The 15,712-nt window shown below is 58.0% G+C and overlaps 1 protein-coding gene across 1 annotated transcript in view; it reads left to right on the plus strand.

The window, feature by feature from the left end:
• LOC123356737 (arachidonate 12-lipoxygenase, 12R-type-like) overlaps positions 1 to 14,667 on the plus strand; it is a 26,051-nt gene extending 11,384 nt beyond the window's left edge. Inside the window, exons 5-14 of the mRNA XM_045000113.1 lie at positions 288 to 391; positions 771 to 943; positions 2,015 to 2,158; positions 4,483 to 4,686; positions 5,911 to 5,997; positions 8,537 to 8,706; positions 11,683 to 11,804; positions 12,744 to 12,844; positions 13,367 to 13,537; positions 14,334 to 14,667. Of these exons, the coding sequence (XP_044856048.1) occupies positions 288 to 391; positions 771 to 943; positions 2,015 to 2,158; positions 4,483 to 4,686; positions 5,911 to 5,997; positions 8,537 to 8,706; positions 11,683 to 11,804; positions 12,744 to 12,844; positions 13,367 to 13,537; positions 14,334 to 14,513 (1,456 nt within the window). The 3' untranslated portion in view covers positions 14,514 to 14,667. The remainder of the gene's footprint in view (positions 1 to 287; positions 392 to 770; positions 944 to 2,014; positions 2,159 to 4,482; positions 4,687 to 5,910; positions 5,998 to 8,536; positions 8,707 to 11,682; positions 11,805 to 12,743; positions 12,845 to 13,366; positions 13,538 to 14,333) is intronic.
• Positions 14,668 to 15,712: the final 1,045 nt, after the last annotated feature.

Here is a 15,712-nt window from a genome sequence, read left to right on the forward strand (position 1 = left end):
CTGTCTATCTATCCATCCCCAGACACCCCCCATCCCATATTACTCACTCTAGTCCTTGTGGTAGGGGAGAAGAGCTTGAAAACCCAGGTGTCACCAACCCAGCCGTGCTGCCTGAGTCTGCTGAGAGCCTGATCCCATCGCTCTGACAGGGGGCAGCTGCTCCGAGCGTGGCTCCACTTTGCCACCAGTGCATCTCTGGGGGGGGAGGGAAAGGGGGGCCCTATTTGTTATTGTCGGGGGCAGAAAGGGCCATCCCCATCTCACATGTCTCTCTGCCCCCTCCCCAGGCAGGTGGAGCTGCGGCTGAAGGGTTTCCTGAGCTGCACCAACTCCTGGGCGAAGCTGGACGACATCAACAAGGTTTTCTGCTTCAACAAGACCCCGGTCACAGGTAGGTGACCCCTCCCCACCCCCACCCCGAGCCCTGCTCGCCTGGGCCCACCGGAGCCGCCCCCCCCACAGAGCAGGGTGATTGGGACGGGTGGGACGCAAGCTGCTGGAGACTCCAGAGCTGCTTGTGCCAGGCCCTGCCCAGAGCTTCCCAACCGTGATCAGGGACCCCCCCAGCCTTGTGCCAGGTGCTGCCCAGACTCCCTCCGAGATCAGGCCCCCTCTCATGCTGGACCGTTAGCCCCGTTCTCCAGCAGGGGGAGGCCGTGGGCCCGAGAGACGCCGCAAGCTGCCCCAGGCACCCAGGGTAGGACTCGAACCCGGCTCCCCTGAGTCCCGGCCCGTTAACCTCGCGGCTGCCCTGCCCGTGTCCCCCCCAGAGTACGTGCGGGCGCACTGGCGAGAGGACACGTTCTTCGGGTACCAGTTCCTGAACGGGGTGCACCCCATGGTGATCCGGCGCTGCACGGGGCTCCCCCGCAACTTCCCCGTCACGCCGGCCATGGTGGCCTCCTCCCTGGGGGAGAGCTGCAGCCTGCAGGACGAGCTGGAGGTAAGTGGGGCGCCGGGGACACCCCTGGGGGGGACTCAGCCACGGTCTGAGCTCTTGGCTCCCTCCCCAGCTTCACTCCGGGCACCAACAGCCACGGGTCAGAGGTGTCCAGCGGGCCCAATTCCAGAGCCAGTGGGGAAGCTCACGGTGTTGGGAGAGGGCACTGCTGCAAGGAAGCTCGCAGCGCTGGGAGAGGGCACTGCTGCGGGGAGCTCGCAGCGCTGGGAGAGGGCACTGCTGTGGGGAAGCTCGCAGTGCTGGGAGAGGGCACTGCTATGAGGAAGCTCACAGTGCTGGGAGAGGGCACTGCTGCGGGGAGCTCGCAGCGCTGGGAGAGGGCACTGCTGCGGGGAAGCTCGCAGCGCTGGGAGAGGGCACTGCTATGAGGAAGCTCACAGCGCTGGGAGAGGGCACTGCTGTGGGGAAGCTCGCAGCGCTGGGAGAGGGCACTGCTGCGGGGAAGCTCGCAGCGCTGGGAGAGGGCACTGCTGCGGGGAAGCTCGCAGCGCTGGGAGAGGGCACTGCTGCGGGGGAGCTCGCAGCGCTGGGAGAGGGCACTGCTGCGGGGAAGCTCGCAGCACTGGGAGAGGGCACTGCTGCGGGGAAGCTCGCAGCGCTGGGAGAGGGCACTGCTATGAGGACGCTCACAGCGCTGGGAGAGGGCACTGCTGCGGGGAGCTCGCAGCGCTGGGAGAGGGCACTGCTGCGGGGAAGCTCGCAGCGCTGGGAGAGGGCACTTCTGCGGGGAAGCTCGCAGCACTGGGAGAGGGCACTGCTATGAGGAAGCTCACAGCGCTGGGAGAGGGCACTGCTGCGGGGAGCTCGCAGCGCTGGGAGAGGGCACTGCTGCGGGGAAGCTCGCAGCGCTGGGAGAGGGCACTGCTGCAGGGAAGCTCGCAGCTCTGGGAGAGGGCACTGCTGCGGGAAAGCTCACAACGCTGGAGAGGGCACTGCTGCGGGGAAGCTCACAGCACTGGCATCCCAGCGTTCCCCCACGCCCTGGGGCCCCTGCTCTCCACCCCCAGATGCACTGGCCCCAGCACTCTGCTCTGCTCCCCCTGTGCCTTGCAGAAGGGGAACATCTTCCTCGCTGACTATAAAATCCTGGAGGGCGTCCCGGTCAACACGATCAACGGCTACCAGCAGTACATCGCCGCGCCCCTCTGCCTGCTGCACCTGCAGCCCTCCGGGGAGCTCGTCCCCATAGCCATTCAGGTAATGGCCCCCACACGCTGCCTGGCGGGGCCCCCATGCAGCCCCCATCCCTACACAGTCCCAGGGCTGGGCATTGTCATCTAAGGGACTGGCCCAGGGAGAGAACCCAGGAGTCCTGGCTCCCAGCCCCCCCTGCTCTAACCCACCAGCCCCCACTGCCCTCCAAGAGCTGGGGAGAGAACCCAGTAGTCCTGGCTCCCAGCCCCCCTTGCTCTGACCCACCAGCCCCCACTCCCCTCCCAGAGCCGGGGAGAGAACCCAGGAGTCCTGCCTCCCAGCTACCCCTGCTCTAACCCACCAGCCCCCACTCCCCTCCCAGAGCCGGGAGAGAACCCAGGAGTCCTGGCTCCCAGCCCCCCGCACACACTATTCTGGGCCACCCCCATCTCCGCCTGCAGCGTGTGGGTCTCTGCAGTGTCACTGGCAGCTGGCTCTGTACTCCAGCCCTTTGTCCCCGGAGCTGAGTCCCGATGCAGGCGCCTGCACTGTCTGTCCCTTCCACAGCGGGGCCGGGTAAGGTTAGGGTGAGGGTACAGAGTGGGGTTAGGGATAAGGGTTAGGGTTGGGGTACAGAGTAGGGTTAATATATAGAGTAGGTTTAGGGGTAAGGAGTTAGCGTTGGGGTATAGAGTTGATTTAGGGGCTAGGGTACAGAGTGGATTTAGGGGTTAGGGTTATGGTTAGGGTATAGAGTACGTTTAGGGGTTAGGGTATAGAGTGGATTTAGGGGTTAGGGTTATGGTTAGGGTATAGAGCACGTTTAGGGGTTAGGGTACAGAGTTGATTAAGGGGTTAGGGTTAGGGTTAGGGTATAGAGCACGTTTAGGGGTTAGGGTACAGAGTTGATTTAGGGGTTAGGGTTATGGTTAGGGTATAGAGCACGTTTAGGGGTTAGGGTACAGAGTTCATTTAGGGGTTAGGGTTAGGGTATAGAGCACGTTTAGGGGTTAGGGTACAGAGTTGATTAAGGGGTTAGGGTTATGGTTAGGGTATAGAGCACGTTTAGGGGTTAGGGTACAGAGTGGATTTAGGGGTTAGGGTTATGGTTGGGGTATAGAGCACGTTTAGGGGCTAGGGTACAGAGTGGATTTAGGGGTTAGGGTTATGGTTGGGGTATAGAGCACGTTTAGGGGCTAGGGTACAGAGTTGATTAAGGGGTTAGGGTTATGGTTAGGGTATAGAGTACGTTTAGGGGTTAGGGTACAGAGTGGATTTAGGGGTTAGGGTTATGGTTAGGGTATGGAGCACGTTTAGGGGTTAGGGTACAGAGTGGATTTAGGGGTTAGGGTTATGGTTAGGGTATAGAGTACGTTTAGGGGTTAGGGTACAGAGTGGATTTAGGGGTTAGGGTTATGGTTAGGGTATAGAGTATGTTTAGGGGTTAGGGTACAGAGTGGATTTAGGGGTTAGGGTTATGGTTAGGGTATAGAGCACGTTTAGGGGTTAGGGTACAGAGTTGATTTAGGGGTTAAGGTTATGGTTAGGGTATAGAGCACGTTTAGGGGTTAGGGTACAGAGTCGATTTAGAGGTTAGGGTTAGGGTATAGAGCACGTTTAGGGGTTAGGGTATAGAGTGGATTTAGGGGTTATGGTTATGGTTAGGGTATAGAGCACGTTTAGGGGTTAGGGTACAGAGTGGATTTAGGGTTTAGGGCTTAGAGTAGGGTTGGGGTAAGGAATTAGGACTATGGTAAAGAATATGGTTAGTGGTAGGGTATAGCATAGGGTTAGGAGTAAGGAGCTAGGGGGAGGGTATGCACACCCCAGTTGTGTGCATGTGCCCTCTTGCGTGTGTATGCACACCCCAGCTGCATGCGTGTGCCCAGGTGTGCGTGTGTGTGTGTGTGTATGCACACCCCAGCTGTATGCGTGTGCCCAGTTGTGTGTGTGTGTGTGTGTATGCACACCCCAGCTGTATGCGTGTGCCCAGTTGTGTGTGTGTGTGTGTGCACACCCCAGCTGTATGCGTGTGCCCAGTTGTGTGTGTGTGTGTGCACACCCCAGCTTTATGCGTGTGCTCAGTTGTGTGTGTGTGTGTGTGTGCACACCCCAGCTGTATGTGTGCCCAGTTGTGTGTGTGTGTGTGTATGCACACCCCAGCTGTATGCGTGTGCCCAGTTGTGTGTGTGTGTGTGTGTGTGTGTACACACACCCCAGCTCTGTGTCTCCTCTTCCTAACACTGGATTTGCTGCACCATCATGTCCCCTCATCCTGGCTCCCGGGTTCCAGCCCCTGGGCTCCCCTGGAGGAAGCAGCAGGATTCACACCCCCGGCTTGCGCCAACCCGCCCCCCACACCCGTCCTGTGTCTCCCCCTCCTGCAGCTCAGCCAGTCCCCAGGCCCCGACAGCCCCATCTTCCTGCCCAGCGACTCCGAGTGGGACTGGATCCTGGCCAAGACCTGGGTGCGCTACGCCGAGTTCCTGGTGCACGAGGCCGTCAGCCACCTGCTGCTCACCCACCTGATCGACGAGGCCTTCGCCCTGGCCACCCTGCGCCAGCTGCCCATGTGCCACCCGCTCTTCAAGGTGAGAGAGGGGCCGGGCTGCCCCCCCCCCACCCCCAGCCAGCTGTGCCCAGATGTGCGGGAGAGAAGAGCCCAGCAGGGGGAGCGTGCCAGCCGGGCCCCCGCTGCCGGCGTCCACCCAGTGATGAGCTGCCAAAATATTAACAACAGGTTCCCTCCTCCTCACCGCATGAGGGGGTCGTGCCCCCCCGGGGGTCATGCCCCATCCAACCCCCCGTGTTTCTTGACACCCCCCCGGGACCCCTGACCCATCCACCCCCCTTCCCTGTCCCCTGACTGCCCCCCGCCGCCCCATCCAACCCCTCCTCTCATTCTTGATGGCCCCCCGGGACCCCTGCCCCATCCAGCCACCCCTTCTCTCTGTCCCTGACTGCCCCCCACCACCTCATCCAACCCCTGCTCCTTCCTGACTGCCCCCCGGGACCCTTGCCCCCATTCAACCCCCTTGTACCCTGCCCTCTGACCGCCCCGACCCCTATCCACCCCCCACAACCCACCGAACACCCCCTCCCTGTTCCCTGCCCCCTTACCACACTGCCTGGGGCCAGGACCGCGACTGGCGCCACAGAATCCGACTCCCCGATCCGGGCTGGAGCCGCTCGGCCGGGACCGGTGCTGCAGGGCCCGTGCTGGGCCGGATCGGAGCCGCTCGGCCGGGACCAGCCCGAGCCAGGGGTGCTTGGCCGGGACCCGGCTGGGGCGCTCGGCCGGGGCCAGGGGGAGCCGCTCAGGTGGAGCCGGACTGGGCCGTGTGCGCCGTCCCCCCCGGCCCGGTTTACCAGCCTGCTGCTTGTTTCAGGCTTCCCGCGAACATTTGATTCGCGGGAAGCAGGGGAAGGAGAGGAGAAGGAGGGTGGAGCATTCAGAGGAGACGGGGAGGCGAGCTGGGGCCGGGGGCCGGGTGGACAGCTGCCCGAGCCTTTGTTAAATGTAAAAGCTTTTTTAGAACCGGTTGTCCTGGAACGGCCGGTTCTAAAAAGGCTTCTAAATTTAACAACCGGTTCTTGCGACCCGGCACGAGCTCACCACTGCATCCACCTGTGCCCAGCTGCACGTGGTGAGGGGTGCGTGCCCAGCGTGCCGGGCCGGGCGTGCCCCACGCTGGCTGCATTCTACCCATCACGGTCCGGCACCTCCCCAATGATGGGGAAGAAGGAGCCGCTGCTGGGGTGAGGGGGTGGCTCCCTGCTTGCCCTCACCCACTCCTGTGTCTCTTATCCCCCAGCTGCTGCTGCCCCACACCCGCTACACGGTGCACATCAATGTCGTGGGCAGGACCCTGCTACTCAGACGTGGAGGGATCATCGAAAGGGTGAGAGGACCCCACAGTCAGGGGCATTGGACCCAGCTCCCCTCCCAGAGCCGGGGAGAGAACCCAGGAGTCCTGGCTCCCAATCCCCCCTGCTCTAACCACCAGCCCCCACTCCCCTCCCAGAGCCAGGGAGAGAACCCAGGAGTCCTGGCTCCCAGCCCCCCCTGCTCTAACCCACCAGCCCCTACTCCCCTCCCAGAGCTGGGGAGAGAACCCAGGAGTCCTGGCTCCCAATCCCCCCTGCTCTAACCACCAGCCCCCACTCCCCTCCCAGAGCCAGGGAGAGAACCCAGGAGTCCTGGCTCCCAGCCTCCCCTGCTCTAACCACCAGCCCCCACTCCTCTCCCAGAGCCGGGGAGAGAACCCAGAAGTCCTGGCTCCCACTCCCCCCTGCTCTAACCACCAGCCCCCACTCCCCTCCCAGAGCCGGGGAGAGAACCCAGGAATCCTGGCTCCCAGCCCCCACTCCCCTCCCAGAGCCAGGGAGAGAACCCAGGAGTCCTGGCTCCCAGCCTCCCCTGCTCTAATCACCAGCCCCCACTCCTCTCCCAGAGCCAGGGAGAGAACCCAGGAGTCCTGGCTCCCAGCCCCCCCTGCTCTGACCCACCAGCCCCCACTCCCCTCCAGAGCCGTGGAGAGAACCCAGGAGTCCTGGCTCCCACCCACCCCTGCTCTAACCCACCAGCCCCCACTCCCCTCCCAGAGCTGGGGAGAGAACCCAGGAGTCCTGGCTCCCAGCCCCCCCTGCTCTGACCCACCAGCCCCCACTCCCCTCCCAGAGCCATGTACTTGGGAGTAAAATGCGCCTGTTGCCCGAGGTACCAGCCTCACCTGGAACCCCTGAAGCTCTCTTCCCGTATTGTCTCGCCGTGAAAACCACATCGGGAACCTCCCAGAGAGCAGATCCTTCGGGCCAGCCTCCATCTCAGTTAGTCCCAGTGTTTGCACTGTACGGCTCTGCGGATGCAGCCTCTGCCTTCAGCTCGTCAGTCCTGTTAGCAATGAACTTGGAGAACGCCAGGAGGACGGGTGAGGTCCCAGCGAGCTGGAAAAGAGCAAACACGGCATCTGTCTTTGAAAAGAAGAACAAAGAGGACCCTGGAAATTATAAACCAGTCAGTCTAACTGGAAGATACTGGAACAAGTTATTAAACCATCAAGGATGGATCATAGGGTTAGAAAGAATGGCCCACATGGATTTGTCAAGAACAAATCATGCCAGACCAACCTAATTTCCTTCTTGGACAGCGTTGCTGGCCTTGTGTCTGGGAAGAAGCAGTAGACGTGATATATCTTGATTTGAGTCTTTTGACACATCCCACGTGCAAACTAGGGAAATCTGGGCTGGATGGAATTACTGTGGGTGGTTGAAAGACCAGACGCCAAGAGTGGGTTCTCGATGGTCAGCTGTCAAGCAGGGAATCTCGAGGGGTCCCACAAGAGGCCAGGCCTGGCTTGGCACTAGTCATTATTGTCATGAATGACTTGGATAACGGAGTGGAGAGTTTGTTGATAAAATTTGCGGCTGACACCAAGTCAGGAGGGGTTGCGAGCACTTCCACGGGCAGGATTAGAACTCAAAGCGACTGCGACAGCTCGGAAAATTGGGCTGAAATCGACAAGCTGAAATTCAGTGAAGACAAGTGCGAAGTGCACCACTGAGGAAGGAAAACTCCAGTGCCCAACTGCACAATGGGATGTAACTGGCTGCCGGGGGTCGTGCTGGATCTGGGAGTTACAGTGGAATATAAAACAGTGGAATATAAGACAACAATTAGACGCAGTTGGGAAAAAGGCTAATTTCATTATCAGGGGGTTGGACTAGATGACCTCCTGAGGTCCCTTCCAACCCTGAGATTCTATGATTCTATGATTCTAGGCTGTATTAACGGGAGTGTCCTGTGTAAAACCCGGGAGGTCGTTGTCTGGCCCTCGTGAGACCTCAGCTGGAGAACAGGCGGGTGGGGGTGGGGAGGGACGTCACACTTTAGGAAAGATGTGACCAAATTGGAGAGAGTCTGGAAAAGAGGAACAAACATGATAAAAGGTTCAGAAACCCTGATCTATGAGGCCAGGTTAAAAAAAAACAACTGGGCATATTTAGTCCTGAGAGAAGAAGACCGAGAGTGGGGGACCTGATAGTCTTGAAATATGTTACAAAGAGGACGATGATCAATTGTTCTCTGGTCCTGCTGAAGGCAGGACAACAAGTAATGGGCTTAATCCTCAAGAAGGGAGATTGAGGTTAGATGTTAGGAAAAGCTTTCTCTCTCTAAAGATAGTTAACTCCGGAGCAAGCACAGAGGTTGTGGAATCTCCATCACTGGAGGTTTCTAAGAACTGGTTGGACAAACACCGGAGGTTGCGAGTGATTGGGTCATTTCCGGGGTGCAACGCAAAGCGAAACATCGGGGAGGCACATTTGTCACGGGGCGTATTGTCCGTTGTCTCGTGGCGCTGAAATAGGTGGTGGTGGTATTTCATTCTAACCCGCCCGCTGGCTCAGAGGTTGAAGGCTCTGTCTCTGCTCCCTTCCCAGGGCATGGGCTCGGGGATCGAGGGGACCAAGGTGCTGATGGCCAAGGGCCTGGCCTGCCTGACCTACGCCTCCCTCTGCTTCCCTGATGACATCCACGAGCGCGGGGTTGACTGCATCCCCAACTACTACTACAGGGATGATGGGCTGAAGATCTGGTCGGCCATTGAGAGGTAAGGAGCAGGAGCCGGGGCAGAGGGTGGCGAGGAAGCAGATGGCATGTGGGAAATTCCCACCGGCTCAGAGTTGCTTGGAAACACGGCTTTCCTGCCACGTAAAGAATTCTGAGTTTAAAAAAACTGGAATTTCCTAAAGGGCGCTATTTGAAAGACACCTGCCACCACACACCCAGCTGCGTTGCATGAAAGCTCCTTGAGCCACTCATGAATCACACAGAGGCGAGCACCAGCCAATTCTCCCCAGCCTTGCACACCAGGACTATACCATCTCGCCCTGGTCAGAAGCCTGGCCAGTTTCCCAGTCCGCCCCTCCCTCACTGTGGAGAGGACATGCACCAGTCTCTGTACCTGAGCTGAGATTTCCTGAGCGCTTCAACCAAACCAAATTGTTTTAGGTAAAATATAAAACAGGTTTATTAGCTACAGAAAGATAGTTTTTTAGTGATTATACATGGTAGGCACAAGATGTTAGAGATAGTTAATAGAAAATAAAAGGTAAGCGCAGAGTCTAAATCATAAACCTTATTACCTAGGCAGCATTTGATGACTATGAGCCGCCAATGTGATATGGCCGTTAAAAAAGCTAATGCGGTTTTGGGATGCATCAGGCGAGGTATTTCCAGTAGAGATAAGGAGGTGTTAGTACCGTTATATAAGGCACTGGTGAGACCTCATCTGGAATACTGTGTGCAGTTCTGGTCTCCCATGTTTAAGGAGGATGAATTCAAACTGGAACAGGTGCAGAGACGGGTTGCTAGGATGATCCGAGGAATGGAAAACCTGTCTTATGAAAGGAAACTCAAAGAGCTTGGCTTGTTTAGCCTAACCAAAAGAAGGTTGAGGGGAGATATAGTTGCTCTTTATAAATATATCAGAGGGATAAATATCAGGGAGGGAGAGGAATTATTTAAGCTTAGTACCAATGTGGACACAAGAACAAATGGATATAAACTGGACACTAGGAAGTTTAGACTTGAAATTAGACAAAGGTTTCTACCCATCGGAGGAGTGAAGTTCTGGAACAGGCTTCCAAGGGGAGTAGTGGGGGCAAAAGACATATCTGGCTTTAAGACTAAGCTTGATAAGTTTACGGAGGGGATGGTATGATGGGATAGCCTAATTTTGGCAATTAATTTGGCAATTGAGCTTTGATTATCAGCAGCTAAGTATGCCCAGTGGTCTGGGATGGGATGTTAGATGGGGTGGGATCTGAGTTACTACAGAGAATTCTTTCCTGGGTGCTGGCGGGTGAGTCTTGCCCACATGCTCGGGGTTTAGCTGATATTTGGGGTCGGGAAGGAATTTTCCTCCAGGGAAGATTGGCAGAGGCCCTGGGGGTTTTTCGCCTTCCTCTGCAGCATGGGGCATAGGTCACTTGCTGGAGGATTCTCTGCAGCTTGAGGTCTTCAAACCGCAATTTGGGGACTTCAATAACTCAGACATAGGCATGGGGTTTGTTATAGAAGTGGATGGGTGAGATTCTGTGGCCTGCGTTGTGCAGGGGGTCAGACTAGATGATCATAATGGTCCCTTCTGACCTTAAAGTCTATGAGTCTATGAGCATTTAGATCAACATATCTTCTCAGCCCACTGGATGTTACAGTTCTTCATACACAGGCTTCTCCCTGGAGCCTGGGACCAGTCTCCTCAGTTAAAGTTTTCATCTTCCCAGAATTCTTGTTGCTTCCAGCGTAGGTGAGGGAGGAGAGAGGCCAAGGAATGATTCCACTGTCCCTTATTTTATACCTCAGTCCATGTGCCTAGAAGACACTTGCCCAGACATGTCCTGGTGGGCTTTGCTGAGTCACTGGGTTGAACAATCCCCCTGGTGGGTCTTGCGCAACTGCATCAGAGAGTGGAGCAGTCCCCATTGTGTGATGCTTGGGCAGCCCTCATTGAATTGTAAAGCCCTTGATTACAATTCCCCTGCTTATTATTGGTCGTTGAACACCCTCCTGGGTGGGGGAAGTTCTTTGTATGTCACTAGCAAATTTACAGCATATTTCAGTAACAACCACCCAGCAAAATCTCATAACTTCGTACACACTAATGATACACATATTTGGAAAGAACAATGGGTTTCAGCAGGTCATGACCTTTCATATGATATCGTACATGACATGCTTTGTACGAAATATCACAACTATATATGAATGATGTGTATGGGTTTTCCAGGGAGCTATTTTGAGGTACAGTGTGTCACAGATTCTATTCCTGATACCTGGAGGTTCCCTGGTAACAAGGCAGCGTGGTGCCAACGGGCAGCTTTGGGCACTAAAAAATTAACCCTAACGCAATGGAAAAGTCAACCCTCATCAAATATTGATGCCTGGCTTGGTGATCTGGCTGACGAATGGCTGGCATTGCGGAGAAAGGGAACGCATGAAAAATTCAAAGCAATTTGGGCTGACTTATTAGAGGTCTATGATCAATGTAGACACTGAAGATAGATATGTCACATCCCCTCCCCTGCCTTTATCCTAACCCTCGTCACTGACTTTGTGTGGTAGATTGGTTGGCTTAGGAAAAATGAATGAAAACTTGTAAATACGCAACAATGGAGAGGAAAAGTCAAACTTTTGGGAATTTTGCCCCAAACCAAATTCCGGGCAAAGGTCTCATTGGGGGTGAATGGAAACACTTGGTTTCAGTCAAGCCAAGATGTTTTGTGTCAATGGCGATGCTTATTTAATGTATTAACTTCCACAAGAGCAAGTGCAATTTGAAATCAAAAGTTCAGCTCTGCTTTAGATGAGATCCAGGATCACCTGGAGTTCAGGCCGGCGGCTTAGCCACCAGGCCATGCTCCCACAGCTAGGAAAGGGCGAAGTGGAGGGGACACTAGGTACCGGCCAGGGTGCACAGTACCACTGGGCTGTTTGGTGATGCTGGCTGAGTGACGCTGGTGCACTGGGGAGCGATGTGGCCTGCATCGACCCATCCAGGCCCACACATCTCTGTTCTTTCCAGCTTCGTCTCCGGCATCGTCAGACACTATTACCGCAGCGACGCCCACGTCCTGGCTGACTGCGAGCTGCAGGCCTGGGCAGACGAGATCTTCCGTGAAGGCTTCCTGGGGAACGAGGCATCTGGTAAGGGCCATGTGAACCCAGAGCTCTGCAACCATTGGTCACCGGGCTCCATGCGTGTCTCAGGAGGACGAACAACTGTCAGCCAGATCCCAGCTGGTGTCAATGGGCGTCTTCATATTGGAGTCAATGGGATCGGATCCCGGCTGGTGTCAATGGGCGTCTCTCCATTGGAGTCAATGGGGCCGGATCCCGGCTGGTGTCAATGGGCGTCTCTCCATTGGAGTCAATGGGGCCGGATCCCAGCTGGTGTCAATGGGCGTCTTCATATTGGAGTCAATGGGGCTGGATCCCAGCTGGTGTCAATGGGTGTCTCTCCATTGGAGTCAATGGGGCCAGATCCCAACTGGTGTCAATGGGTGTCTCCCCATTGGAGTCAATGGCATCGGATCCCGGCTGGTGTCAATGGGCATCTCTCTATTGGAGTCAATGGGGCCAGACCCCAGCTGGTGTCAATGGGTGTCTCTCCATTGGAGTCAATGGGGCCGGATCCCGGCTGGTGTCAATGGGCGTCTCCCCATTGGAGTCAATGGGATCGGATCCCGGCTGGTGTCAATGGGCGTCTCTCCATTGGAGTCAATGGGGCCGGATCCCAGCTGGTGTCAATGGGCGTCTCTCCATTGGAGTCAATGGGGCCAGATCCCAGCTGGTGTCAATGGGCGTCTCTCCATTGGAGTCAATGGGGCCAGCGACCCTGCAGGGACAGGGTGGCCTGGATCACGGTGGTGGGATGCGGCTGTGGGGTGACTGGGAACGGCCCCGCCGTGGGAACGGGCAGGGCAGGGAGATGGCGCGTGGCCGAGCTGAGGCCCGGAGCAGGACAGTGACTCACTGGGGGAGGCTCCGGCAGAGGGAGGCATCGAACCGGGCTCTAGGGGTTCCAGCCCAAGGCCACAGAGCAGGGTCAGGCCGGGTCAGTGACACCCATTCTCCATCCCGCAGGCTTCCCCTCGTCCCTGCAGAGCGTCCCCGAGCTCATCAAGTACCTGACCATGTGGATCTACTGCTGCTCGGCCCGGCACGCCGCCCTCAACAACGGGCAGGTAGGGACAGGCCAGCCTGGGCGCTCGGGCCCCCATTCCCTGCCCCCCACGGGGCCCTAGGTCCTGCCACCGACACCCCCACCCTGCACCCCCCCACAGGGCCCTGGGTCCAGCCACCAACACCCCTGCCCTGCCCCCCACACGGGGCCCTGGGGTCCAGCCACCGACACCTCCAGTCTGTCCCCCACCCCACTGACACCTCAATCCCCAGGACCCTGCTCTAGCAGCCAATCCCCCACCCAGCACCCAACCCCAGTGAGATCCTGGACACCTCAGGACCCTGCCACAGCCCCCCAGGACCCTCCCCCACTGCCACACTCAGTACCCCAACGCCCCTTCACCCTTGATTCTCCCACCCGTTGGCCATGGGAGAGATTCCAACCAAGCCCCGGGTGCCCAGGCCTCTTGATTGAGCCAGACCTTCCCTGTACTGGTGCCCCCTGGGCGGGGTGACGAGGGGATCCCTGGCTGGGCTGGGGGGTCCCAGGCTGCTCTGACTGGGGGCGTCTCTCTGGGCCGCAGTACGAGCTCGGCGCTTGGATGCCCAACTTCCCGGCCTCCATGAGGAACCCCCCGCCCCAGGCCAAGGGCACCTCCTCCCTGGAGAGCTACCTGGACACCATCCCGGAGGTCAACAGCACCAGCACCATCCTCTTCACCCTCTGGATCATCTGCTGCGAGCCGGGGGACTCGGTGAGGACACGGGAGCTAGGGGGCAGGGAATGAGGCGGGGGGCTCGGCAGGGGGCGCTTTCCCCTGGCAGGCGGGGCTGGCCCCAGGGGGGCGCTAGGGGGCGCTGGGCTGTGGCTGGGGATGTCTCTTTAATGAGCCGTTCAGCTGAGTTCTTCCCCCCTCACCCCCTTGTGGTAACAATAAAGGACCCACTGACATTTCCCACGAGCCGGGGCATGAACCCAGGTGTCCCGGCTCAGCTGCACTTTGGGGGATTCCGTTCAAACACCCATAAATTCCACCGGGTTGTTTCAACCGGCCGCAGGATGCTCCTTCCCTCCCTGGCCTGAACTCTTCCCGGTGTTGCTACACAGCTGTTAAACACCTGCCCTGCGCTCTAGGGCACATGAGGGATCCTTGTGTAACCAGCCGCCCCACCCCAGAGGTGGCTGCATCTCAGCGTCGGGTGAGGGGTCCTTGTGTAACCAGCCGCCCCACCCCAGAGGTGGCTGCATCTCAGCGCCGGGCGAGGGGTCCCTGGATAACCAGCCGCCCCGCCCCAGAGGTGGCTGCATCTCAGCGCCGGGCGAGGGGTCCCTGGATAACCAGCCGCCCCACCCCAGAGGTGGCTGCATCTCAGCGCCGGGCGAGGGGTCCTTGTGTAACCAGCCGCCCCGCCCCAGAGGTGGCTGCATCTCAGCGCCGGGCCAGGGGTCCCTGGGTAACCGGCCGCTCCGCCCCAGAGGTGGCTGCATCTCAGCGCCGGGCGAGGGAGCCCTTCCGTGTTGTCCCTCACTGCTCTCCCGTTCCCTTGCAGAGATCCCTGGGCACGTACCCCGACGAGCACTTCACGGAGGAGGAGCCCAAGCGGCTGATCACGGCCTTCCAGGGGCGCCTGGCCCAGATCTCCCAGGAGATCCAAGAGAGGAACAAATCCCTGCCCCTCCCCTACCGCTACCTGGATCCCCACCAAATCGAGAACAGCACGTCCATCTGAGCCCGACCGGCGAGCCCCAGGGACGGGCCCCACGCGGCCGCTGGCAACGCTGTCCCTGCGATCCTGTCCGGGGGCAATAAACCACAGACTGGTTCCACTCTGAATGGCTGATTCTGTGTAGTAGGGTACAGCCCAGGGGGCTGGGAGCCAGGACTCCTGGGTTCTCTCCCTGGCTCTGGGAGGGGAGTGGGGGCTCGTGGTTGGAGCAGGAGGGGCTGAGAGCCAGGACTCCTGGGTTCTCTCCTTGGATCTGGGAGGGGAGTGAGGGCTGGTGGGTTAGAGCAGGGGGGACTGGGAGCCAGGACTCCTGGGTTCTCTCGCTGGCTCTGGGAGAGGTGAGGGGACTGGTGGTTAGAGCAGGAAGGGCTGAGAGCCAGGACTCCTGGGTTCTCTCCGTGGGACTGGGAGCAGGGGGGACTGGGAGCCAGGACTCCTGGGTTCTCTCCCCAGCTCTGGGAGAGGAGAACGGTCTCATGGGTTAGCGCAGGTGAAATCATGCCGCCAACACCAAGTCATGTGTCTATGGGTAGCAAAATACCTGTGTCCCCAAACCCTGCACTGGACAGGAAGGGGTTAAAGGACAGCTGTGGTTTTAATTAACCCTGATCAGCACTTAAGCTCTAGGGAGGCTTAGCTCAGTGGTTTGAGCATTGGCTTTGCTAAACTCAGGGTTGTGAGTTCAATCTTTGAGAAGATCATTTGGAGGGCTGGTCCTGCTTTAAGCACGGGGTTGGCCTAGATAATCTCCGGAGATCCCTTCAAACCCTAACTATGAGCTATTATGATTGAAGAACTGACCTAGCTCCAAGGCCTTTGAGAAAGCCAGCACAGAGAGCTAGGAGGAGAATCCCACCACCACCCTGGTCTAACGGCTAGATTTCTTCCATCTGCCTCAAAGCCACTGCTGCCTTTTAGTGCAGCTCGAGAGAGTTCTGCTTTTTTCCCCTGGCTGCGAACATGTGCGTGAATTCAAAAGCCCATGAAATGAACATCAAACCCGGATGTGATGCGATGTCCCGGGTACCGGCGTTGAAGAGGGAACCTGATGGAATCGGATATTATAATTAAAAGGTGTATAAAAGGACAGGTGCAGAGTCCTGCACTTAGGACGGGAGAATCCCAGGCACCGCGACAGGCTGGGGACCGACTGGCTAAGCAGCCGTTCTGCAGAAAAGGACCCGGGGGTTACAGTGGATGAG

The sequence above is a fragment of the Mauremys mutica genome, chromosome 26 (genome assembly GCF_020497125.1).
Source record: "Mauremys mutica isolate MM-2020 ecotype Southern chromosome 26, ASM2049712v1, whole genome shotgun sequence".
Taxonomy (NCBI): domain Eukaryota; kingdom Metazoa; phylum Chordata; order Testudines; family Geoemydidae; genus Mauremys; species Mauremys mutica.